General features: G+C 43.4%; 1 protein-coding gene across 1 annotated transcript in view; it reads right to left on the reverse strand.

Moving 5' to 3' along the window:
• The window catches only part of elapor2b (endosome-lysosome associated apoptosis and autophagy regulator family member 2b), a 151,561-nt gene that overhangs the window by 32,094 nt on the left and 93,077 nt on the right, over window positions 1-26,390 (reverse strand). The window contains exons 10-17 of the mRNA XM_072240954.1: window positions 24,532-24,660; window positions 17,683-17,773; window positions 17,483-17,585; window positions 13,996-14,133; window positions 12,494-12,757; window positions 10,869-11,042; window positions 7,925-8,114; window positions 3,853-3,949 (exon numbers count right to left, since the gene is read on the reverse strand). Of these exons, the coding sequence (XP_072097055.1) occupies window positions 3,853-3,949; window positions 7,925-8,114; window positions 10,869-11,042; window positions 12,494-12,757; window positions 13,996-14,133; window positions 17,483-17,585; window positions 17,683-17,773; window positions 24,532-24,660 (1,186 nt within the window). The remainder of the gene's footprint in view (window positions 1-3,852; window positions 3,950-7,924; window positions 8,115-10,868; window positions 11,043-12,493; window positions 12,758-13,995; window positions 14,134-17,482; window positions 17,586-17,682; window positions 17,774-24,531; window positions 24,661-26,390) is intronic.

Genomic DNA, 26,390 nt, shown 5'->3' on the forward strand with positions numbered 1-26,390 from the left:
TTATGGAGTATAAAAAGGAAAGAACAGTAGCAAGGAGAGTAATTAAAAATGCCAAGAGGGATAGTTGGAGAAAATTTTGTGGAACCCTGGGCCCTGAGACACCTATAAAGCAGCTATGGACGATCATTCATAGAATGTCAGGGATATATAGGAAACCATCTATCCCAGCTTACCTGGAAGGAGAAATTGAAGCTGTAACCAATAAGGAAAAGGCTGATAGGTTTGTAGAGGTGTTCCAGCGTTACACAGTTCTGGAGAGTTAGGTGATTTGAGAAAGGAAATTATGTTAAAGGAAAGTTGGAAATTGGACAGGAGTTTGGATGATAATAGCTCCATAAATTTGTTTTTCTCCCTTCAGGAATTGCAGGAAGCTGTCCAATCAGGTTCAAACACTTCTCCTGGTAGGGATGGCCTGTGTTATGAATTGCTTAAGCATTGAGATGACTCTGTATTAATAGAAATTCTAGCATTATTTAATTCAGTGTGGAAAGAAGGAAAATTACCAGTAGAATGGAAGCATGCGGTGGTAGTTCCAGTTTTAAAGCCAGGTAAGGACGCGTCTAGTGCTAGTTTGTATCAGCCTGTAGTTTTAACATCAGTGCTTTGTAAAACTAGGGGAAAAATGGTCACCAACAGATTTGTTTATTTTTTGGAAAATAAGGGACATTTTGCTGCCTATCAAAACGGTTTTAGAACTGGAAGATCAACAATGGAATCTGTTGCCCTTTTAGATCATGATATTAAAAAAGCATTAAAATAGAGAAGTAATGGTATGTGTATTTCTAGATATCGAAAGAGCATATAACTCACTACGGAAGGATGGCTTATTAATTAAACTCTATGATGCGGGAATTAGAGGTAGAATGTTTAATTGGATCAAAGATTTCCTTAAGGAAAGGACAATTCAAGTAAGAATAGGTGGAACAAGCTCCAAATCAGTTAAAAGAGGTAATGGTACCCCTCAAGGAAGTGTCATTAGTCCAGTTCTTTTTAATGTCATGATAAATGATATCTTTGATCAGGTAGGGACAGGATTTGGCAAATCATTGTTTGCAGACGATGGTGCAATCTGGAAAAGAGGAAGAAACATCAAGTATAGATTAAGGCAGGTACAAAAGGCTTTAAGATCAGTTGAAAACTGGGCTAATAAATGGGGTTTCAGGATTTCTGCTTCTAAGTCCAAATACATGATTTTTGGCTTTAGAAGAAAGATTCCTGATTGTGAATTGTGTCTATATGATTCTCCACTAGAAAAAGTCAAGGTATTCAAGTTTTTAGGTGTCTGGTTTGATGAAAGACTTACTTGGAGGGTTCATATAGGTAAAACAATTGGAAAATGTGAGAAAGTTTTAAATGTTATGAGAAGTATTGCTGGATGCGACTGAGGAGCAGGGTGGGAAACTATGTACTTAATATATCTAGCTATGATTAGATCAGTTATAGATTATGGTTGTATTGCTTATGGTTCCACTGCTACGGCAGTGCTTGGAAAACTAGACACTGTGCAGTCCAAAGCACTTGGACTCTGTTGTGGAGCTTTTAGAACAACATCAGTCCCGGCATTACGTGTGGAGGTGGGGGAAGTGCCTCTGCATTTAAGATGAATTCAGTTGGGCCTGCAGTATTGGGTAAAGCTAAATGGACTCAGTCACAGCTGTCCACCAAAGTGTCTTTTGCAGGGGAAGTTGGAGCACCAAAGTAAAATTAAAAGATACCCATTTTTAGATTTGGTTAATAACTGGGCTGTGAAGCTGAAACTGACTGAGGAAGACATAGTTGACCAAATTTGCTTGCCACCCATCCCTTTTTGGCTCTTTCCAGAGCCAGAAGTAGACCTATTTCTCCTTTTTCAGCTTCAAGGAAGCAGTGCAATTTCATCAGTGTTGATCACAAATGAATATTTAAATAATAAATGGGGATCTTATCTGAAAATTTTTACTGATGGCTCAGTGGACCTAGAGAGCAGTAGGGCAGGATTTGGGATGTATGTGTCTCAACGTGGAGTTAAGATTGGTCACCGGGTTTCAGATGGTGTTTCTGTCTTTGCAACAGAATTATTAGCAATCCTGTGGGCCTTATGGGGGATAAAAGCCTCTTGACCACATAGGGTTATCATCTGTTCGGATTCTGCTGCTGCCTTAGAGTCTATGAAAGGGAGTAAATCAAAAGCTCATCCTGACATAGTTATTGAGATTCTCTTAGTGTAGTTTAGAGTAGGGAAGATGGGTTGTGCAGTTAGATTTTCAAGGATACCTGGGCATGCTGGGGTGGAGGGAAATGAAATTGTGGATGGCGTTGCAAAGTCTTCCTTAGAGAGCAGGCAAGTAGAAATTAGAGTTCCTCTAGGCAGAGCAGAATTGAGAAGTAGGATTAAAAAAGGTATAGAGAAGAAGTGGCAGGAGGATTGGAAAAATGAATTAAGGGGCAGGCATTATTTTTCTAGCCACCCACTCGTTAAAAAGGTCTCAGACTGTTACTTTTTAAGTCGTAGAGATATGGTGAAATTTACAAGACTTAGGTTGGGGCATTGTGGGCTAATCTATTATTTAAAGATAATAGGAAAACATCCTACTGGATTATGTGACTGTGGTAGTCCAGAGACAGTCCAGCATGTTTTGCTGAGCTGTAATCGATACAAAATTGAAAGAAGCATGTTGTTCAAGAGGCTGTCTGGCTTAAATTTATTTTGGTTTTCTATTCAATCTTTGTTTGGCCATCAAGAGAATCAACATCTGATTGAAGAGTCTATCATTCAGTTTATACGTGAGACTAGGTTGTATTCGAGAATCTGAGTTCCTTGAAGTTCTGTAATTAATTATACATCCTGCGAAGGGCTGTAATATGCCTAGATGCGTCTAAACAGCTGGAAACAGAAGAAGAAGAACAAGAAGAACCTCTGCTTTAATATACCCAATGACTTGGCCTCCACAGCCATCTGTGGCAATAAATTCCACAGATTCACCACCCTCTGGCTACAGAAATTCCTCTAATCTCTGTTCTAATGGGACGCCCTTCTATTCTAAAGCTGTGCCCTCTGGTCCCTGACTCCCCCACCAGAGGAAACAACCTCTCCACTTCTGCTCTATCTAGGGCTTTCAGTGTTCAATAGGTTTCAATGAGATCCCCCCCCCCCCAACAATTCTTCTCAACTCCAGCAACTATAGGCCCAGAGCCATCAAACACTCCTTATATGATAATCCTTTCATTCCTGAAATCATTCTCGTGAACCTCCTCAGGCCTTCTCCAATGCCAGCATATCTTTCCTTCAATAACAGGCCAAAACCTGCTCGCAATACTCCAAGTGCAGTCTGACTGATGCCTTATGAATTCTCAGCATTACATCTTTGCTTTTATATTCTAATTCTTTTGCTAATGTTGCATTTATCTTCATTACTACTGACTCAACCTACAAGTTAACCTTTAGGGACAAGGACTCCCAGGTCTCTTTGCACCTCCAATTTCTGAACTGACATCCTGTTTAGAAAGTAGTCGGTGCCATTATTCCCTCTACCAAAATGTATGACCACACACTTCCATACACTGTATTCGATCTCCCCCTTCTTTGTCCATTCTCCTAATCTGTCCAAGTCCTTCTGCAGACATCTTGCATCCTCAGCATTGCCTGCCCCTCCACCTATCTCCATACGGTCTGCAAACTTGGCCAAAAAGCCATCATCTCTGCCATCCAGATCATTGACATATAATTCGAAAAGCAGCAGACCCAACATCGCCACACTGAGAAGGACCAAGCTATTGTTCCACCACCACCGATCAGAAACTCGCAGGTTCTGTATTTACACTCAAAAGCTATCAAATGCTCAGGGTCTGTCCGTGACACATTCTCACACTTACACGTAGAAGAAGTGGATGTCCGGTACGTTGGTTGGAGGAGGGGGGAAGTGGTCTGGTCTTGCTGTAATGTTGTGCATTGACGTTTCAACACTTGCTCCTGGCAAAGAAAAGAGAATTAGCTGAACAAGACCATTCAACATAGCTCCTTTATGCTCAAGTTCATGATTATTGTCATAAACAGGGTATAAACATGAATGCCAACATCACTGAAGACCTATCCCAGGCCCAACACAATTACCAAGACACACCAGCGGCTATATTTCTTTGGGAGTTTGAAGAGATTTGGTATATCACTAAAAGCTCTAGCAAATTTATACTGACATACCATGGAGAGTGTTCTGACTGGTCACATCATTGTCGGGTACGGTGGACCCACTGCACAGGATCAGAAAAAGCTGCAGAGGATTGTAAACTCAGTCAGCTCCATCATGGGCACTAGCGTCCCTACCACCAGGTACACCCTCAAAAGGTGTTGCCTCAAAAAGGCTATATCCATCATTTAGGATCCTCATGACCCAGGACATACCCTCTTCTCATTGCTATCATCAGAGAGGAGGTACAGGAGCCCAAATGTTTTAGGAACAACGTCTTCCCCACCACCGTCAGATTTCTGAATGGTCCATAAATCCATGAACCCAACCTCTATATATACACACATACTGCATATACGTACTGTACATATATACCTTTATATTTTACATAAATACCTACATACTGTATATATACACACACACACATACACACACGGATCAGATTTAAATGCCATGAAAATTAGGGGGCTTTTTTCAGTTAGTTGCTTTGTGCCAGTCTCATTTCTTACCAACTAGATCAGCAGAGACCTCTTGCTATTACTGGCAATGACCACACAGGATCCCAACTATTCTGCTTCCAACTTGGTAATTCGAAAAACGAATACTTCTCCAAATATTTCAGGACAAAGAAGTCAGAATGTAGAAAATTTTTGGTCTAAATGCTACAGCAGAGTATCTAAATTACCAGCACTGGTTGCTAACAAAGATTAAACCAGCAGTAACTCCCAAATGTCATTACTGATTAACCTGACGGAAAACTTACACTCATTCCTCAATCCTACTTCATTTACCAGCCAGCCCCTGTTCACAAACTGTTCTAATGTTTGAACAAAGAAATTCCATTTTATACAGCAATCTACTAGTAGTTGTATAGATATATTAACCTAATAGAAACATGTGTACTTCTGAATGCAATTATTTGCATATTTAAGTACCAATCATAACATACATTTCAGGTGTTAATAAACAATTAAATGCACATGTTAAAGGCTAATAATACTTCAAAATTAGTAAAATAACTGTCCTATAGTAAGTGTTGTGCATCATTATCTTGTCTTGGGATGCATGGTGACCTTGGGTCCCAGGCTTTAACAGAAAGGCTGTACAGAGGAGATTTGGGTTTTCAAGGGCTGCGTTCCGTTGTGGGTGACTGATCATGCCTGCACACCAACTCTGTCAGCTTGTCTTCGCGACTGTTGCCTGACTGAACATCCACACTCAGAAGCGGCTGTACAAAGGTGATCTAGCTATCAAAGGTTTGGTTCAGATGGTGCCTGTACAGTGTCTGCACTCAGTTCTGTCAGCACGTCATTTAACCCTTTCCTTGCTGCAACTTTCACACAACCACGCTACCTCAGTACAGCAACACTATGGCCATTTTGATCACTTACAGATGGACAGTGGCTTTTGTTCTGAATTGAACTGAACTGACTTTATTTCTTAAATCCTTCACATACATGAGGAGTAAAAATCTTTACATTTACGTCTCCATCTAAATGTGCCATGTGCAATCACAGTAATTTATAATAATTTATAATAAATAGAACAGTCAAATAGAGTACAGTAATAGAGTACACTCAAATTAGCGTGAGTTCATCAGTCTGATGGCCTGGTGGAAGAGCTGTCCCAGAGCCTGTTGGTCCTGGCTTTTATGCTGCGGTACTGTTTCCCAGATGACTTGGTCCCCAATGATCCTACAGGCCCTTTTTACACACCTGTCCTTGTAAATGTCCTGACTCATGGGAAGTTCACAACTACAGATGTGCTGGGCTGTCTGCACCACTCTCTGCAGAGTCCTGCGATCGAGGGAGGTACAGTTCCCATACCAGGCAGTGATGCAGCCAGTCAGGATGCTCTCAATTGTGCCCCTATAGGAAGTTCTTAGGATTTGGGGGCCCATACCAAACTTCCTCAACCGTCTGAGGTGAAAGAGGCACTGATTATGTTCTTTCTTGTAAAAATTGTGTATAATTTATTAACACAAGAAATTCTACAGATGCTGGTACTCCAGAGCAAGACACACAAAATGCTGGAGAAATTCAGTGGTCAGGCAGCACTTATGGAAATGCATAAACAGCTGATGTTTTGGGCTGAGACCCTTCATCAGGACTGGAAAGGAAGGGGGAAGAAGCCAGAGTAAGAAAGTGGTGGGAAGGGGAAGAAGGACAAGCTGGAAGATGATAGGTGAAGCTAGGTGGGTGGAGGAAAGGGGATGATGTAAGAAGCAGGGAGGTGATAGGTGGAAAAGATATGGGCAAAATTTTTACCCAAGTACTGTAGGAAACCCCTGCTTTCTTAATACTTTTACAAGATGAATTAATGTAAGACTAAAGTTATGGATTAATCATTTGTACCTTTACTAAAGTTGTAGTTTAGTCATAGTTTGTACTTTTTTAACAAACGCATGTATTTTTTACATATGTGGTGGTTCATCCCCACCTACTGGCAGAAAGGAGTATAGTAGTTAAGCTAATGGTTTATCACCTTTCTCATTTTCATTGGCTGAGTGTTAACACATTACCCACGTGACGTAATTGTGCAACCAGCGATTGGCTTACTTACCTAAGGATTTTCTCTTTTCTTGATTTTAAAGGTGATGGGTTTTTTTGAGGTGGCACTTTATTCTCTTTATTCTTATTTTATCCTCACCTCTTTTGCTGTTCATCTTTGCTTTGTTTCTCAGCTCTTAGTTTGCTTCGTATTTGTATGTTTGTTTGTACTTGAAAATAACCTATCATTAAGAATTAAGACTATTTGCATTCTTGACTCCCAGAAGAACCCTAAGAATCAGAAAATAATGGAGACCCAACAGTATGTAGGACAAGCCTTTCACTGTATCTCGGTACATGTGACACCAATAAACCAATTCCAGGTACTGGTTGGAGTTATAACTGTCTGGAAATATTCTTGATCTTCTGATCCACCTTGTTGTGACCCTTGTATTTCATTGGTCTACCCGCTCTACATTTTCTCTGTAACTTCAACACTACGTTCTGCATTTGGTACCACCTCTGTATAATTATGTATTATGGCAGGATGGAATTCGTTGCTACAGATGGCTGTGAAGGCCAAGTCATTGGGTATACTTAGTGTGGAGGTTAATAGGTTCTTTGGTGGCGGGAGGGACATACGTCTCCGCCAAAGGAGGTGTAAGGTGTTCCTTCCCTCCTCTAACCAACAGGTCACCCTTGGGCAAGGGTTTAATCCCCCCGATCAGGGTCACATGGAACCATGGCAGCAGGTGGTGGATGGTCGTATGAGCAGTTGGTGCATATTACAAGTCCTGGTTCTGTGACCGCTGACGCCAGGCAGACAATCTCTGAAGCGTATTGATAACGGCTGGGGTCACCCATCTTGTAAAGACACTGCCGAGAAGGCGGCAATGGCAAACCACAAAAAAATTTGCCAAGAACAATCATGGTCATTGATCATCATCGCCCATGTCATACAACACAGCACATAATGATAATTGATTAGTAAGGGTGTCAAAGGTTACAGGGAGAAGATAGGAGAATGGGATTAAATCAGCCATGATGGAATGGTGCAGCAGACTCAATGGCCTGATTGGCCTAACTCTGCTCGTATGTCTTATGGTCTGTCTGGATTGCAAACTAACCACAAGTGTTGGACTCTACCTTCCAGCAATAACAAATGACCAATTCATTCAATGCACCACATTCAAATATATTCCACTTCAACCAGCGTACACAACAATTCACATTACAAAATGATCCGGAACTTGCCCCACAATGCTAACTGACCTAGAAAGATATCACCCAAGCTTATAGACTGAGATGACAGGGCCTTTCTGAAGCTCCTCCCATCTGAAGGGATGATGGTTGACTGGCAGAGAAAAGACCTGATGTCACTGGTGAAGTCACTGGAGTCGCTCTGTACATCCTGCAAAGTCACGTCGGTAACGTTGTCTGAGCATATTGCGGTCTTCTTTCCCTGAATGGAGAGAGAGGAATTGGGAATGAACACAAGACTTTTCGTTAACGTAAACACAAGAGATTCTGCAGATGCTGGAAATCCAGAGCAACACACACACACACACACACACACACACGCGCGCAAGTGTTTGAGAAACTCAGCAGGTCCAGCAGCATCTATGGAAAGGAATAAACAGCCAAGGATTCCCAACATGGGGTCCACCATCCCCTCGGTTGATGGTAGGGGTGCAGGGCATCAAAAAGGTTTCAGGCCGAGACCCTACATTAGGAGTCTGACAGAGGGTAGTCACTTCTCTGGATGGTCAATCTTGCAGATCCTACAGAACAAGGCATCAGGCACAAGGGTCCATGAAGGCACCTCCATTCCCAGAAATAAATTCCCTCGATTGCCTGCATTCCAACCCTCCCTGCTGAGTCCGTAGTGCTGATCTAATTGCTGAAGGTCAACACCAACAAGGTCACTCACCAGAGGCAAGAGTCAGACTATATCTCCCTAGAATAACAATTATTCCAAGACATCATGCACAGCAGGCTGGTTAATCAGACCAAGGACAGAGAAGTCCGTAAACAGAACGAGCTGCTGGAGGAAGTGGCTGAGGGAAGTACACTAACAACATTTAACAGGCACTCTGGTGAAGGGTCTCGGCCTAAAACATTGACTCTTCATTGCTCTCCATAGATGCTGCCTAACCCACTGAGTTCCTCCTGCATTTTGTGTGTGTATCTCTGGATTTCCAGAATCTGCATAGTCTCGTGTTTAACATTTAACAGGCATTTGGACAGGTACGTGGATAGGAAATGTTTGGGGGCTGTGGGTAAACATGAGCAAATGGGACCAGCTCAGAACAGCATGGTAATTAATTACAGGGTTACAACACAAACTCCCTCAACAATAAATATCACTCATGTACAGTACTGTGCAAAGGTCTTAGGCACATATATATATCTAGGGTGCCTAAGACTTTTGCACAGTACTGTAGTAATTTTATGTATTGCACCGTACTGCTGCCGCAAAAAAACAAATTTCATGACTTATGTACAGTGCCTGTAAAAAGTATTCACCCCCATGGAAGTTTTCATGTTTTATTGTTTTACAACATTGAATTGCAATGGATTTAATTTGGCTTTTATGACACTGATTAACAGAAAAAGACCTTTTCGTGTCAAAGTGAAACAGATCTCTACAAAGTGATCTGAATTAATTACAAATATAAAACAAAATAATTGATTGCACAAGTATTCACCCCCTTCAAGTCAGTATTTAGTAGATGCACCTTTGGCAGCAATAACAGCCTTGAGTCTGTGTGGATAGGTCTCTATCAGCTTTGCACATCTGGACACTGCAATTTTTCCTCATTCTTCTTTACAAAACTGCTCAAGCTATGTCAGACTGCATGGGGATCGTGAGTGAACAGCCCTTTTCAAGTCCAGCCACAATTTCTCAATTGGATTGAGGTCTGGCCCAGACTTGGCCACTCCAGATCATTAACTTTGTTATTTTTAAGCCATTCCTGTATAGCTTTGGCTTTATGCTTAGGGTCATTGTCTTGCTGGAAAACAAATCTCCCGAGTCACATTTCTCTTGCAGGCTGCATCAAGTTTTTCTCCAGGATATCCCTGTATTTTGCTGCATTCATTATACCCTCTACCTTCACAAGCCTTCTAGGGTCAGCTGCAATGAAACATCCCCACAGTATGATGCAGCCACCACCAAACTTTTTGCGGAGTTGCTTGGAGTGTTATTTTGTCCTCTTGGTGTAGTTTTTGCCAGGATACTGACTCATCAGCAGTTGGACCTTCCAGATACAGGTGTCGTTTTACTACCATCAATTGAAACCCCTTGACTGCACACAGGTCTCCAAAAACAGATCTCCATTTAACTAATGATGTGACTTCTAAAACCAATTGGCTGCACCAGTGATGATTTGGTGTGTCATATTAAAGGGGGTGAATCAATTATTTTGTGTTTTATATTTGTAATTAATTTAGATCACTTTGTAGAGATCTGTTTTCACTTTGACATGAAATAGTCCTTTTCTGTTGATCAGTGTTAAAAAAAATTTAAATCCACTGTGATTCAATGTTGTAAAACAATAAAACATGCCATTCGGGTGAATACTTTTTATAGGCACTGTATGGTGTTCTTCTCTGTGCCTAGTGGTGCATCAGGCAGAAACCTTGCCATTTCTTTAGCATTTTTGTCTGTTTTTTCACGAGATTGAGTTACTAACTTGATGCTCAAGGCAGCACGGGTGGAAAGTGTGCAGGGAGCCGGCTGGATTCAAACCCGATACTCCTCGCTTCAAAGTCCGGTGTGGATACCACTAGGCTACCAGCCGTTATGACATACTTGAGTGAAGATAAACCTGATTCTGATATGGGTCTCTATTGAGTGGGAAGGAGGCAGGGAGAGGGGAATCATGGTTGGGAAAAGGGGAAGGGAGAGGTGAGGGAGTGGGAAGCACCAGACAGACATTCTGTAATGATCAATAAACCAATTGTTTGGAATCAGATGACCTTGCCCAATGCCTCAGTGCAACCCCTGCCCTTGTCACTCCTTCTCTGCCACCTGTCCTTCATCCCTCCCATGGCGCTCCACCCTCACCATTCCCAACATCCTTTGCTCCCACCAGATTTACGAACTCAGTCCCTGCTCCACATCGACAAATACAGTACTAGGCGCCCTAGCTGTATATACGGTCCCTAAGACGTTTGCACAGTACTGTAAAAATGTCTGCTGAAATCCACATACCTCACTTCCACATAAACTGATGTTAAAGAAGTGAAAATACTTTGTCCCCCTGGATGTAAAGCTGGGTCCATTCATTAAGGAGGAGACGCCACTAAGGCCGCTGAATTCGAATGTCAAAGTGTGGTTCTCCAAGGAATGCACATAGGAACAATCGCTGAAGCAAACGGAGTGATCCTGTTTGAAGTGGAGAGAGAACATGCAACGTCACAGCAAGAACAACAGTCACACCACTGCCTCTGCTTGCTGCTCACTTGGTAAAGGTGATGGGCAAAAGAGCCTGCTTCTGTTCTGTGGCACTCTGAGTCTCAGTGCCAGGATTAGGACTCACAACCTTCTCACTGAGATAGAAGCAACAGATTAATGAGCTATGTCCCAAGCTCAGAAAAATTGCCCTGACATACTGTGGCATTTCTACTTTCAATCACAATGGGTACAGTGTTATCTGTCCCAGAGAACTTGGAACTGTCCCAGGGAACTTGGAACGGTCCACACAACACCTGTCATCTGCCCCAAGGAAACTCTGTCCCAGAGAACATCTGTCCCAGAGAACTTCTGTCATCTGTCCCAGAGAACATGTCTCAGAGAACTTAGAACAGTCCCAGAGAACATCTGTCATCCGTCCCAGAGAACATGTGTCATCCATCCCAGAGAACATCTAACATCTGTCACCCGTCCCAGAGAACATCTGTCATCCATCCCAGAGAACATCTAACACCTGTCATCTGTCCCCAGAGACCATCTGTCATCCATCCCAGAGAACATCTGTCATCTATCCCAGAGAACATTTAATATCTGACATCTGTCCCAGAGAACATCTGTCATCCGTCCCAGAGAACATCTGTCATCTATCCCAGAGAACATTTAACATCTGACATCCATCCCAGAGAACATCTGTCTCGGAGAACTTAGAACAGTCCCACAGAACACTTGTCACCTGTCCCAGAGAATTTGGAAGGCGCAGCACAGAAGCAGACTTCTTGGCCCACAATGTTATGCCAAACTAATTAATTTCAAGATTGTTTAATGTCGTTTCTTGTCAAGTTTAAAGGAAAATGAAACAATTTTTACTCCAGATCTGATGCAGCAGCAAAAAACACATTAGTAAAGCAACACAATGATGCAACGTAAAGCAACACAATAAATATAAATATATAAGATAGCTTATATACATAGGCTGACTGTATGTACATAAAGTGACACTAGGCACAGGAGTGTCTGGACATTAGGTGACTCTGACAAGAAATGATCAGGTATTGGTGGGACCATGATCGCCCATATCATATGACACGGTTCATAATGATGATGATAATATTTTATTTAGAGATATAGCACAGTAACTTCTGGCCCAATGAGCCCACGCCACCTAATTACACCCACATGAACAATTAACCTACTAACCCGTACGTGTTTGGAACGTGGGAGGAAACTGGAGCATCCGTGGGAAACCTACGTGGTCACGGGGAGAAGGTACAAACTCCTTATATACAGTGATGGAACTGAACCCCGTTCATTGATACTGTAATGGCATTACACTAACCACTACACCATTGTGCTGCCCCAATATATAAACGACATTCCACCTCCCCCTAAGCTGCCCGCCCCGTTTGGACAGAGCACCCACGTACCTTGTTACTTCTGCTCCCTTTACCACAAGGAATGCAGGACTCCACTCCGTAGGCGTGGTGGGGCGAGAGGTAGGTGTCAGTGGGACACTCCACACACTTGCTCGTGCTTTTGTTGATGTAATATCCGGAAGGACAGGGGACGCAGGAGGAGCTGCTCTGGTCTGAGCCCAGTGCACACGGCCTGCAGGCCAGCCCCACACCGTTGGCTGCATTATTCACCACAATGGAGTAGATCTTCACGTAGTCATTTAGGTACATTCGTTGCTGCAAGCAGAATTTGACAGATCAGAGTTTACCTTCTCATTTAACCTGCCCTGTACAGGATTTAAACCGTGCAACCAAATACACTCACCTACCCTTTTCTGAGAGACTGGCCAAGCTGAACTCACAACCTACTCGTAGGCTGCAAGAAGTGACTAGGCCTCAGTAACTGGTAATTGGTTTATTACTGTCACATGTACCAAGATACATCCACCTATCTTCATCATCTATCTCATCATCTGAACCGTGCCCCTTTCTCACAACTCCCATCAGGCAGGAGGTACAGAAGCCTGAAGTCCCACACCACCAGGTCCAAGACCAGCTACTTCCCTCCAACCATTCAGTTCATGAACTGACCAGCACAGCCCTCATCTCTACAGTTTAGCATCACTAGGACCATTCCGATTCAGAGTCAGACTCATTTATCACGCGTCCATCGAAACACACAGTGAAATGCGATGTTTGCGTTAACAACCAACACAACCCAAGGACATGCTGGGGGCAGCCTGCAAGTGTTGTCACGCATTCCAGCGCCAGAATGGCATACCCACAATGCTCAGCAGGACAACACAAGCAACAACAACAAAACTTCGCACAATGGACCTTTTCTGTTCTAACTGTGTTGTCAAACATGTGTATAATTTCGGTTTATGTTTTTCCTGTGAATGCTGCTTCTCTGATGCTCTGTGCCAGCGACGTTACACACATCAGTTTTCCATCGCACCTGTGCACACGTGGACTTGTGCAGACGACAATAAACCCGACTTCGATTTTGAAAAAAAAAATCTGTTTATATGCCATCCAGAAAGATCATTCAACACTTCACTACATCAAGGCTGCACAAAAATAAAATCAGTAACAGAATGTGGAATAAAGTGTTACGGTTACAGAGAAAGTGCAGTGCAGGGAGACAATAAGGTGCAAGGTCACGGTGAGGTAGACGGAGAGATTAGGAGTTCTGGTCCGTTCAGACACATGGATACACCCTGTAAAGAGTCTCTGTATGTCCTCCCAGTGGAATGTGTGTGTTTTCCCAGGAGCTCTGGTTCCCCCCCGCCCCCAATAGTCCAAAGTCACACTAGGTAGATTAATTAGTCATTTAGATAAGCCTCCATCCTCTGCTCTTCCACATGGGAGCAGAGAAGGTGGAGGGGGGGATGCCAATGTTAGTTCCACAAGGAAAACCCCCCCCCAAAGGGAGCTGCACTCCAGTGTGTTAAAGAAAATGTACCAGGACTTGCCTCCTGTGCAGAGCTTGAGCGTTGGAAAGCCCAGGTGTAGGTCACAGCCGCATTCTTAGTGATGACGTGAGTGTAAGACTGCCGCTCTTTGGTGCCTTCCCAGGACTCAACGACGTTGGTGGACTTTCTGTTAATGTCCTGAAAACCAGAAACCTCATTAATACAAGGACTTGCATACATAGAATTGATTCATTACATACAACAGGATAGCGCAGGCTCTTCAGCCCATGATGTTGAGCAAATCTTTAACCTATTCCAAGATTAATTGAACCTTGCCTTTCTCATAACCTTCCACTTTTCTTTTATCCATGTGCCTATCTAAGAGTCTTGTAAATGTCCCTAACATATCCGCCTCTACCATCACCCTGGCAGTCACCCACTCTCTGTAAAAAAAAAACTTAACTCTGACATCCCCCTTATACTTTCCTCCAATCACTTAAACATTATGCCCCTTGTATTAACCACTTCTGTCCTGGGAAAAAGCCTCTGGCTGTCCACCTGATCTGTGTCTTTTTTCAGTTTGCATGCTTCTATCAAGTCACTTCTCATCCTCCTTCGCTCCAAAGAGAAAAGCCCTAACTCACTCAACCTTTCTTCCAACAATGTCCTCTCTAGTCCAGGCAGCATCTGAATAAATTTCCTCTGCATCCTCTCTAAAGTTTCCATATCCTTCCTATAAACAGGTGGACCAGAAGTGAATACAATAGTCCACTACTACTACTACTACTACTACTACTACTACTACTGCGTCGACTCAGGCCTAGGGGGCCGGCGTCGGGCATAAATACTCCAAGTGTGGTCCAACCAGGGTTTTACAGAGCTGCAACATTACCTCAGGGGTCTTGAACTCAGTCCCCTGACTAATGAAGGCCAACACACCGCACATCTTCATAACCACCGTTATCAACTTGTGTGGCAACACTGAGGGATCAATGGACATGGAAACCACAATCACTCGTCATCAAAAAAATAAATCTGCCGAGGTAAGTTGATGAGGAATTGCAAACGGATTTTAATTCGTATAAATGCAAGATGGTACATTTGGGGAAGACAAACAATTACTCTTCACTCCCCTCAGTAACCTGACTGTCCACCTTCTGTTTTATTACAGAACACATGGTAGCCAAACAAAAGGCTTTATTAAGCACGAGATTCTGCAGATGCAGGAAATCTTGAGTGACACTTACAAAACACTCAGCAGGTCAGGAAATGGGCAGTCAACGTTTCGGACTGAGACCCTTCATCAGGATTGGACTGGAAGGGGGAAGTAGCCAGAATAAGAAGGTGGGGGGGGTGGAGGGAGGGAGGGAGGGAGAGAGAGAGGGAGGGAGAGAGAGGGGGAGGGAGAGAGAGGGGGAGGGAGAGAGAGGGGGAGGGAGAGAGGGGGAGGGAGAGGGGGGGAGGGAGAGGGGGGGAGGGAGAGAGGGAGAGAGAGAGAGGGAGAGAGAGAGAGGGAGAGAGAGAGGGAGAGAGAGAGAGGGAGAGAGAGGGAGAGAGAGGGAGAGAGAGAGAGAGGGAGAGAGAGAGGGAGAGAGAGAGGGAGAGAGAGAGGGCGAGAGAGAGGGAGAGAGAGAGGGAGAGAGAGGGGGAGAGAGAGGGAGGGAGAGAGAGGGAGAGAGAGGGAGAGAGAGGGAGAGAGAGGGAGAGAGAGGGAGAGAGAGGGAGAGAGAGGGAGAGATAGATAGATAGATACACAAGCTGGCAGGTGATAGGTGAGTCCAGATGGATGGGGGGGGAGGGGAGGGTGAAATTAACCAATGTTTTGTAAGCTGCCACATAACGTCACAACTAGTTTTTTTTTTAATTTAGCGATAGGGCACAATAAAAGGCCAATGAGATCAATTAACCTACTAACACCGCCCCCCCCACCGATGTGTCTCTGAAATAAGGGAGGTAACTGATGCACCCAGAGGAAATCACACGATCACAGAGAGAACATACAAACTCCTTACAGACAGCAGCTAGAACTGAACCCAGGTCACAGGTGCTATAATAACATTACACTACTGTGTCACCCATGAATACTCAGTGCACTGGCCTATGAAACCACATTTGCCAAATGCCTTTGTCACTCCCTGTATTACCACTTTTAGGGAACTACAGACCTGTACACCCAAGTCCCTCTGTACACCAACACTCCTGAGTTCCCTTCAGTACTCTGTATGTCCAACAGAAACCAGACCGATGGGGAGTAGCTGCTCTGGTTTTGTGTGGGGCAGATTGCAGCTCACATATCAGGTACAACAATGAGGTGGTGATATAACATCCACCCATTTTGCCTCAAGCAATTATCCTCTGTACGTCCAACAAAGTGGGTTAAACGTGACCAAATTTATAAAAGACGGATTAAAAATAGATTCTCAATTAGATTTTGAAATTGGATTCCAAGATCCCACAGGAAAGAAATGGGCACACATGATATAAACCCCTGCTGATGATAAGATCAGAGACATACAGAAACAGGCCCTTCAGCCCATTACATTCACTAAGACAATCAAGTACCCATCTATACTAACCCCATTTATCAGCATGTCTACAACATCACCATTAAGGCAGTGAGCTGTTTACCATACTGTTGAGTGTTTACAGTTTACTCCTGCTGCACACTAAATGCTCTTTATTAACTTAATTGAGGTAATATTTTGTTTTATGTGCTGTGTTGATATATGTTTTGTGGGTGAGCCGTGGTCCAAAGGAACATTGCTTTGCTTCACTGTATATACATTAATTCCTGAAGAAGGATCTCCGCCAGAAACGTGGGCTCCTTTTTCCTCTCCATAGATGCTGCCTGACCTGCTGAGTTCCTCCAGCATTTTGTGTGAATTGCTCTGGATTTCCAGCATCTGGTGTTTGAGATGAGCTTAGACGGGAATCGTGGATGGCCTGGACCACTTGGGTGAAACGACCTGTTTCCATGCTCTAAGACATTATGACTCGAGGCATAATGGTATATTTTCCCATTTTGTACTCCACAAGCTGCTTACCACCGATAACCCCCTTACACCTTCTTCACAACTTTTGTTAAACTTATAGACTGCGTTTTTGGTGGCTTTGAGAAACAGATTTTACCAAGCAGGCTGATCGAAATGATCAAAACCAGAGATAACCTTATTACAGACTTAGATTCAGTGATTTAAAAAAATAATTAGTGTGAAATAAAATATAAAAATGATAAGTTATTAATTGAATAGTGTAAAATAGAGAGATAGACAGACAATGATAGATACACTGATAGATGCACAGACAGAAAGACAGATAAATAAATAGACAGATAATCAGACAGACAAACAGATACACAGACAGATAGATAAACAGTCAAATAGACAGATAAGCAGAAAGATAGACATTGTATAACAGTGATAAAATAAATAACTAAATCTTTGCAACAGCAGTAACTTGACATGAAGTAGGACTAGCACTGTGGCAAACTGAGTAACACAGCACGGTTACCACAGTTCACAAGGCCTATCACGCTGTAAACACCTACCACCATGAAGTAGAGTTCACAAGCTTTGGTACACCAAGTCTCAAAGACAAAGGTGATCCTCCCGATCTCTGACCCCGCAGAACTAGACGTCGATATCGGTGAGCTGTGTACAGAGAATCTCACGTTAGACATTTCCAGTTAACCGACGGCAAGATCTCCATTCAATCTTTTATTTTTAAATCACTTCATTAAAAACAAACCTGAAGCCGGGGATGTGCAGACTTAATATGAGGTAGTCGTTGTCAGAGCCTCCTATTCCACTGTGAATGTGATCTCCAGCTACCTCCCACCCTATAAACACAAGTAACGGCAATTTAATGGCAAGCAAACTAAACATGGCAAAATACGTGGCTTCACAGGACAAAAGTTGTTATCACACGGTTTACAAGAACAATCCTGGGAATCAAAGGGTTAATGCATGAGGAGCATTTGATGGCTCTGGGGTTTAGAAGAATGGCAGGGGGGGAACCTTATTGAAATTTGTTGAAATTTACTGCAAGACCTAGATAGAGTGGACATGGAAAGAATGTTTCCATTATTGGGAGAGTCTAGCATCAGAGGGCACAGCCTCAAACTAGAACGACATCCCTTTAGAACAGAGATGAGAGGAATTTCTCTCATCAGAAGGTGGAGAATCTATGGAAATTATAACTGTGGAGGCCAAGTTAAAGGGAATATTTAGAGTGCAGTTGATAGGTTCTTAATAAGGGTGTCAAAGATTATGGGGAAAAGGCAGAAGATTAGGGTTGAGTGGGATAATAAATTATCCATGACTGAATGACTCAGCAAACTCAATGGGCCAAATATTGCCAGGACTTAAGGGAAAGCTTGGACCAGCTAGGACTTTATTCCTTGGAGTCTAAGAGGTTGGCAGCTGATTTAATGGAATATTTTAAATCAAGATGGGAATAGATAGGGTGAATGCACTAAACCTTGATAGGTGTACACAAGATGATTGAGTCGAAAGAGGAAGGGCTATATGGGAGAAAGGGCCAGGTGATCTTGGAGTTGGTTAAGGAGACAGCACAATATTGTGGGCCGAAGGTTCCGAACTGTGCTGGATTGTTCTATGTTCTTTTTCCCCCAGAGCTATGGAATTAAGACCATGAGGACACAGGTTTAAGGAGAGAGGGGAGAGCTTTAGTAGGAACCTGAGAGATAACTTCACCCAATATGTGGAACAAGCTGCCACAGAGGAAGTGGCTGAGGCAGGTACAGTATATTAAAAACATTTAGAAGTCACTTGGACAGGTACATGGACAGGAAAGGCTTAGAGAAGGAGTTTCCAACCAACGATCCACAGACCCCTTGCTTAGTGGTATTGGTCCATGGCATAAAAAGGTTGGGAACCCCTGGTTTAGAGAATATGGACCGAACGCAGGAAAATGGGACTGGCTTAGGTAGAATCCTTCACAGTTCTTGGGCCAGCTATCCCCTCTCCACAGCACTGCAAATTCTTTCCAAATAATGGATCACCCACTCATGTTATAAAATGCTTTCTCTCGGAATCCTGCAAGTTCTTGGAAATCACTCCCTCAAACAGCAGAGGGAGCAGTTCCTTCCAATGTTTGCCTCGCTGAGGTAGAGAGATTTTCGAAAGCAAGAATATGAATGGTTACCATGAGTGGATGATAATGTGAAGTCATAGTTAAAATCAGATCATCCGCCATCTTATTAAATATGGGACAGGATCCAGGGGACGAGTGGCTTTCTCCTGATCCTTACCCCCACCACCCAGGGCATGCTCGTTTCTCACTGCTGCCATCAGGAAGGTGGTACAGGAACCTGAAGACTCACACCACCAGGTTCAGGAACAGTTATTACCCCTCACCCCAACCATCAGGCTCTTCAAAGGGGATAATTTCAATCAACTTCACTTGCCCCATCATTGAAATGTTCCTACAACCAATGGACTCACTTTCAATGATTCTTCATCTCACCTTCTTGATATTTATTGCTTATTTATTTATTATAATTATTTCTATCTTTTTTCATTTGCAGAGTTTGTTGTCTCTTGTACTCTGGTTGAACACCGTAGTTGGGCGGCCTTTCACTGGTTGTTATGGTCATTATTCTGTAGATTTATTGAGTATGCCCACAAGAAAATAAATCTCAGGGTTGTATATGGTGGCGTATATATACTATGGTAATAAACTTACTTTGAATTTTATACTCATCCAGCTCCTTTTGGCCCTGTCTCTACTTTCACCTTTGGTTGTGTTTTCCAGACACTAACCCTCACTGTGTAAAAGATCTTTTCCTTGTCATTTTTGATTCTTTTGTCAGTCACCTTCATTCCACACTGCCTGAGTTTATTCACTCAATTTCAATACTGAGGCCAAACCCAGCATTTTATAAAGGTTCTCCATTACTTCTTCAGCCAGTGCCCCTATTGATAAAGCCCAGGATCCTGGACACCTTTTTAATCACTTTCTCAACCTGACCCGTACTTGAACATGGAACACCACAGCACAGTACAGACCATTCAGTCCACGATGTTGTGCTGACCTTATAACCTGGTCTAAGATCAACCTAACCCTTCCCTTCCATAGAGCCCTCCATTTTCTATCATCCATCTGCCTACACAAGAGACTCTTAACTGTCCCTAATGTATCTGCCCCTACCACCAGCCCCTGGCAGCCCATTCCATACACCCACCACTCTCTGTACAAAAAAACTACCTCTGACATCTCCCCCACGCCCCTCTCTTCCAATCATCTTTAAATTAAGTCTTTTTGTATTAGCCATTTTCATCCTGGGAAAAAGTACCTGGCTGTTGACTAGATCTTTGTCTCTTATCATCTTGTACACCTCTATCAAGTCACCTCTCATCCTCTTTCACTCCAGTGTGAAAAGCCCTAACTTACTCAACCTTTCCTCGTAAGACATGCTCTCTATTCCAGGCAGCATCTTGGTAAATCTCCTCTGCACCCTCTCTAAAGTTCTACTGAATTATGTGTACGTAACTCCACTACTACCCGTCTCTTTACCCATTTTCTTTATGTCACCTCTTCTCATTCCTCTGCTAAAATATAACATCTCAAATTTCTTGCTCGCTAGCGTAGGAGTTAGTAGATGCTGCTAATGCACTAGTGACATGGGTTCAACCCTGCCACTGTCTGTAAGGAGTTTGTGGGTACGTTCTCCCCATGATCACGTGAGATTCCTCTGTATGCTCCGGTTTCCTCCCACATTCCACAGACTTCATAGATTAACTAGTCACATAGGTGTAACTGGGCAACGCAGGCCAGTAGGGTCTGTTGCCGTGCTGAAATAATCAGAATCAGGTTTATCATCACTGGCATGTGACGTGAAATTTGTTAACTCAGCAGCAGCAGTCCAATACAATATATCATCTAGCAGAGAGAAAATAATAACAATAAATAAAATAAAACGTAATAATAAATAAACAAGTAAATCAATTACATATATTGAATAGATTTTTAAAAATGTGCAAAAACAGAAATACTGTGTATATTAAAAAAAAAAGTGAGGTAGTGTCCAAAGCTTCCATGACCATTTAGGAATCGGATGGCAGAGGGGAAGAAGCTGTTCCTGAATCGCTGAGTGTGAGCCTTCAGGCTCCTGTATCTCCTACCTGATGGTAACAGTGAGGAAAGGGCATGCCCTGGGTGCTGGAGGTGAATAAAGGTGATCTTTGATCTTGTATTAGAAAATGCAGGGGTCCCAGCATCCCATGGGGAGTAGTGATTACTGAAGCCAAGTATGATGCTCTCCTCAGGGGTTATTCACTCAATGGAGAATGCCTGTGCATCACTTTGTTTAATGTGGGGGGACTGACACACGGGTAACCAGCACACAGTCCTTAACAGTTCGGGGTTAGGATCCAGTGGCATGGAATCTAAGATGTCTTCACTGCGATAGCCTTCCTTTGCCTCACTGTCTTTGTGATGGGACATCATCTTGCACCAGCTCCACCATTGAGGTCTTGGTTGGAACACCCTTTGTCTGGAACATCGCCCCTGACCTTACCACCATGGGTGACCCTACCAGGAGCTAAGATCTAAGCTCCAGGCGGCATCGTCTCAGAATCTCAGGGGCTCTCTCTCACACCTCTCCACCATGACAAAGTGACACTCCCATGGGGAACTTTACCATACACTTCGCTCTAGTCCCGTCCAAGCTTTTGGTACATCGGCATTCATAAATCTAAGTATTGAGTACGAGAGATGGGATGTTATGTTGAAGTTGTATAAGACATTGGTGAGGCCTAGCTCGGAGTATTGTGTGTGTTTTGGTCACCTCCCTACAGGAAAGATGTAAACAAGGTTGAAAGAGTACAGAGAAAATTTACAATTTTACAATTTACAATTTTCTCTATGGTCCACCGGATCTGGAGGATCTGAGTTACAAAGAAAATTGAATCGGTTAGGACAGTATTCTTCAGAATGTAGAAGATTGAGAGGAAATTTGAGAGAGGTATACAAAATTATGAGGGGTATAGATAGGGTAAATGCAAGCAGGCTTCTTCCACTGAGGTTGGGTGAGACTGCAACCAGATGTCATGGGTTAAGGGTGAAAGATGGACAGTTCAAGGGGAACATGAGGGGAAACTTCTTCACTCAGAGGATCAAGAGAGTGTGGAATGAGCTGCCAGCACAAGTGGTGCATGTGAGCTCGATTTCAATATTTAAGAGAAATTTGGATAAATACCCAGATGGTAGGGGTATGGAGGTCTATGCTCCCAATGCAGGTCCATGGGAGTAAGCAGTTTAAATGCTTCAGCATGGACTAGATGGGCCAAAGGACCTGTTTCTGAGCTGTTCTTTTTTATGACCCTTAAAAGAAACTCACATCCATCCTGTTACTTAGCTGATTTCACTTTGCCTTCAGAGCTCAACATTACTTAGGATTAATCCTCAGTCATTCAGTTCTTGCAGCTCGCCTCAAATCCAGCCAGGATAATCCTCAGGGAAGCAACTTTCTCTCCAATAAGCGTAAAGGCTCTTACAAAACAAAATTAGCCTGGCAATCTCAGCCCCAGATCCCAACAGGTCTGTGGCTCTGCAGAATAAAGCCGGCCCCAATTCAGCATTATAGTTCCATGTCACCGCAGGAAGATGGCTCGCGTTGATAGCTGCAACGCGTACGCAGAAAGTGCAGGCAGCTTCGGATTAAGGTGCATTGACAGCGGAATAAACGAAGCTTCCATCTGCGTGTCACTGTGCGATAGCTGATTTTAAACTACTTAACGCTACCACTCCGTGACAAAAGTACACGTTTGATTCTCAAGGACAAATTTTCATTAAAACCCCATTGTGTAATAAATTGAATCAGACCAGCGCTGAGCATTGTAATCCACGTTCAATAAATGCTTTGTCCACGAACCTAGATCGCTGCTGTCAGAGTTCACGGGTTCATTTAAATCCCATTCCGTCAAACAAAAGCAAATTTACTGACTAAATGCAATCAGGACTAATGTAACTATAACAAGGGGAATTTTCTAAATATATTGATAAGCAAATAATTTCCTTTGGAGCTCTTAAATGTGAAATAATTCCTCTGAAAACTTTGAAAACTATTCACCAATCATGGAAGTTCTACAGGAGGTGCTGCCTTTGGAAGGCAGCATTCATCATCAATCACCCCCACCATCCTGGTGGACATACCACCTTCTCACAGCCACCACTGGGCAAAAGTCATCGAGTACTGCGGCACACAAATTAGGCCCTGCAGCCCATCTAGTTCACTCTAGCCTGATCTCCTGCCTAGTCCCACCTGACTACATCCTGACCATATCCCTCCATCCCTCTCCCATCCATGTACCTGTCCAAACTTCTCTTTCTTAGGAGGTACAGAAGCCTGAAGTCCCACATCACCAGGTTCAAGAACAGCTACTTCCCTTCAACCACTCTATACTTGAACCTACCCATACAGCCTTCGTTACTACAGCTTAGCAACACTATGACCATTTCAAGAACTTGGCACCACAATGGATTTGTCTTTGTTCTAAACGTGTTCTTGTAAAAATTAAATATAATCTGTTAAGTCCATAAAACATAGGAGCAGAATTAGGCCATTCAGCCCATCAAATCTGCTGCACCATTCAATCATGACTAAGTTATTTTCCCTCTCAAGCCCATTCTTCTGCATTCTCCTCATAATCTTTGATACCATTACCAATCAAAAATCTATCAATCTCAGCTTTAAATATACCCAATGGCTTGGCCTCCGCAGCAGTCCATGGCAATGAATTCCACAGGTTCACCACACTCCTCCTCATCTCTGACCTAAAAGGACGTGTTTCTATTCTGAGCCTGTGTCCCCTGGCCCTAGACTCCCCCACTATAGGAAACCTACTCTCCATATCCACTCTATCTAGGCCTTTCAATATTCGATAGGTTTCAATGAAATTCCCCTCTCAATTTTCAAAACTCCAGTGAGTACAGGCCCAGAGCCATCAAGCACATCTCACACATTAACCCTTTCATTCCCAGGATCATTCTCTTGAACCTCCTCTGGACCCCCTCTAATGCCAGCGCATCCTTTTGTAAATAAGGGGCCCAAAACATAGAAACATAGAAAACCTGCAGCATAATACAGGCCCTTTGGCCCACAATGCTGTGCCAAACACGTACTTACTTTAGAAATTTCCTCGGGTTACCTATGCACTTCTATTTTACTAAGCTCCATGTACCTATCCAGGAATCTCTTAAAAGACCCTATTGTATCCGCCTCCACCACCAATGCCAGCAGCCTATTCCACTCATTCACCACCCTCTGCGTAAAAAACCTACCCCTGACATCTCCTCTGTACCTACTTCCAAGCACAAAAACTGCTCATGATACACCAAATGTGTCCCAAAAGATGCCTTATAAAGCCTCAGCTTATGTCGAACTTATGTTTTTCTTGTGAATGCTGCTGACCTGATGCTCTGTGTGCCTGTGATGCTGCCGAAAGTAAGTTTTTAATTGTACTTGTGCACACAGGGACTTGTGCAGACAACCATAAACCCGACTCTGGCTTTGAGTTCTAAGTGTGCGTGCAAGCAGCGCAGCAGAGGACAACGTCCCCGATGAAAGCTTACCATTCATTCCATCACACTTGGTATTGGCCACGTTGAAGCACGAGGTTTTCATATTGAAGGGCAGCACATTCCACCACTTATACTCAAAGCCCAACACGGGCTCCGTCCCGGCTGGGCACTGCTTGCATGCTGGAGGGAGATCGAGAAATGTAATGTCACATACACAAAGACATCAATGTTTCTTATACTTTGCAGTCCTCTTTTACCCTTAATTTTTTTTAATTGTAATTTCCAAACATTAAACTAATTCAAATGAAGATGGGGAGTACGGGAATGCGAGTCTAACTTCGAGTTTACTTTAAGCAAGGTGCACATGTATCACATGGTGGTGTGATGACAAATGCAATTCGTGTATTTATACATATAACCCATAATTAATTAATCGAACAAGAATGCTTAATCAACCTATATACTGTATATATATATATATATACACACACACAAGATTACTTTAACATTAAGTACACAACCCTTAATGCATTGATTAATGCACCCAGCTATACAGTCCACTCTGGCACACTCATCTCAGGCTGCACGAAAGCATGGCGGTTAGTGCAGCACTTTACGGTGCCAGCAATCAATTCCTGCCACTGTCCGTAAGGAGTCTGCACACCTTCCCCGCCACTGTGTGGGTTTCCTCCGGCTGCTCCAGTTTCCTCCCACAGCCCAAAGACGTATGGGTAAGGGTCAGTCAGGTACTGGCATGTTATGTTGGCACTGGAAAAATGGTGCCACTTACGGGCTGTCCAGCACATCCCGAGACTGCGACAGTGATTGACACAAACACAGACCTCCCACCTCTCCCGGAAGTACTGGGAGTCTCCCGCATATTAATAGTGGCTCCCTGATGCCCGCAAGTTATTTACAATATCCCGGAAATCGATTTTTTTGAGAGCAAGTGAGCGAGAGAGAGCATGAGAGCAAGAGAGTGCACTAGAGAGAGAGCGTGAAAGTGCACGAGAGCGCGCGCGCGCATGCGCTATGGCAGAATGTTCCAAAAAAGGAAAATATAAAATGTACGTCACCCCAGACTACACTAAAGTGTACCCCTGCCTAACAGGGGTCAAAAATAATGACAGTGTTGCTCACTGCACTGTTTGCAACAGTGGCTTTTCTATTGCCCATGGTGGGTTAAGACTGTAAAAGACATGTTGAGGTGAGTTTAACAGGTGTCATTCATTCATTAGCATAGCTAACGTTATTTAAACTAGCTGGCTAGCTGCTAAGGAGCTACTCTATTGCAGACATCCCGCCTCTCCCGGAAGTTCCGGGAGTCTCCCGCAAATTGATGGTGCTACCTCCCTGAAATGAGTTTTTGCAGGGTGGGATGTCTGCAAATGACGTATTTCACTGTTTTGATGTACTTGTGACAAGTGAAGCTGACCTAATCTTTAAGGAGATGGTGTACTCGAGTCCCACTCCAGGAAGTTGTGCGCAGACACCAGACTGATGTAGCAGGGCAGCACTACAGGAGTGCATCACTGTCAGAAGTGCCCGCTGCCAAGTAAGACATTATACTGAGGCAGGGGAAGGAAAATTTTGGGCTTGAGTCATGGACATGACTCCATTCTCAGCAAAGTTATCAAGGCACAGAAAATGCAAATGTACAGTAGATTTAAGGACAAAGGGTTAACGATCAATCACCTTTATTCACCAGATACATTTACATGTACAGGTCCACAATCCCTTATCTGAAATTCTGAAATCCGAAAAGCTCCGAAAACCGAAGTTTTTTCTCGTGGAGTGTGGAGCGTGTCGTAACAAGGCTTGTTTGGCGCGCCAACAGCTGACGTCACTCTGGTGTGATGTGGCAGCACTAGCAGAGGCCGCCAGACGTCAGTTGTGGCTCAGCGCTCGTG

This window comes from Mobula birostris, chromosome 23 (assembly GCF_030028105.1).
Source record: "Mobula birostris isolate sMobBir1 chromosome 23, sMobBir1.hap1, whole genome shotgun sequence".
Taxonomy (NCBI): Eukaryota; Metazoa; Chordata; class Chondrichthyes; order Myliobatiformes; family Myliobatidae; genus Mobula; species Mobula birostris.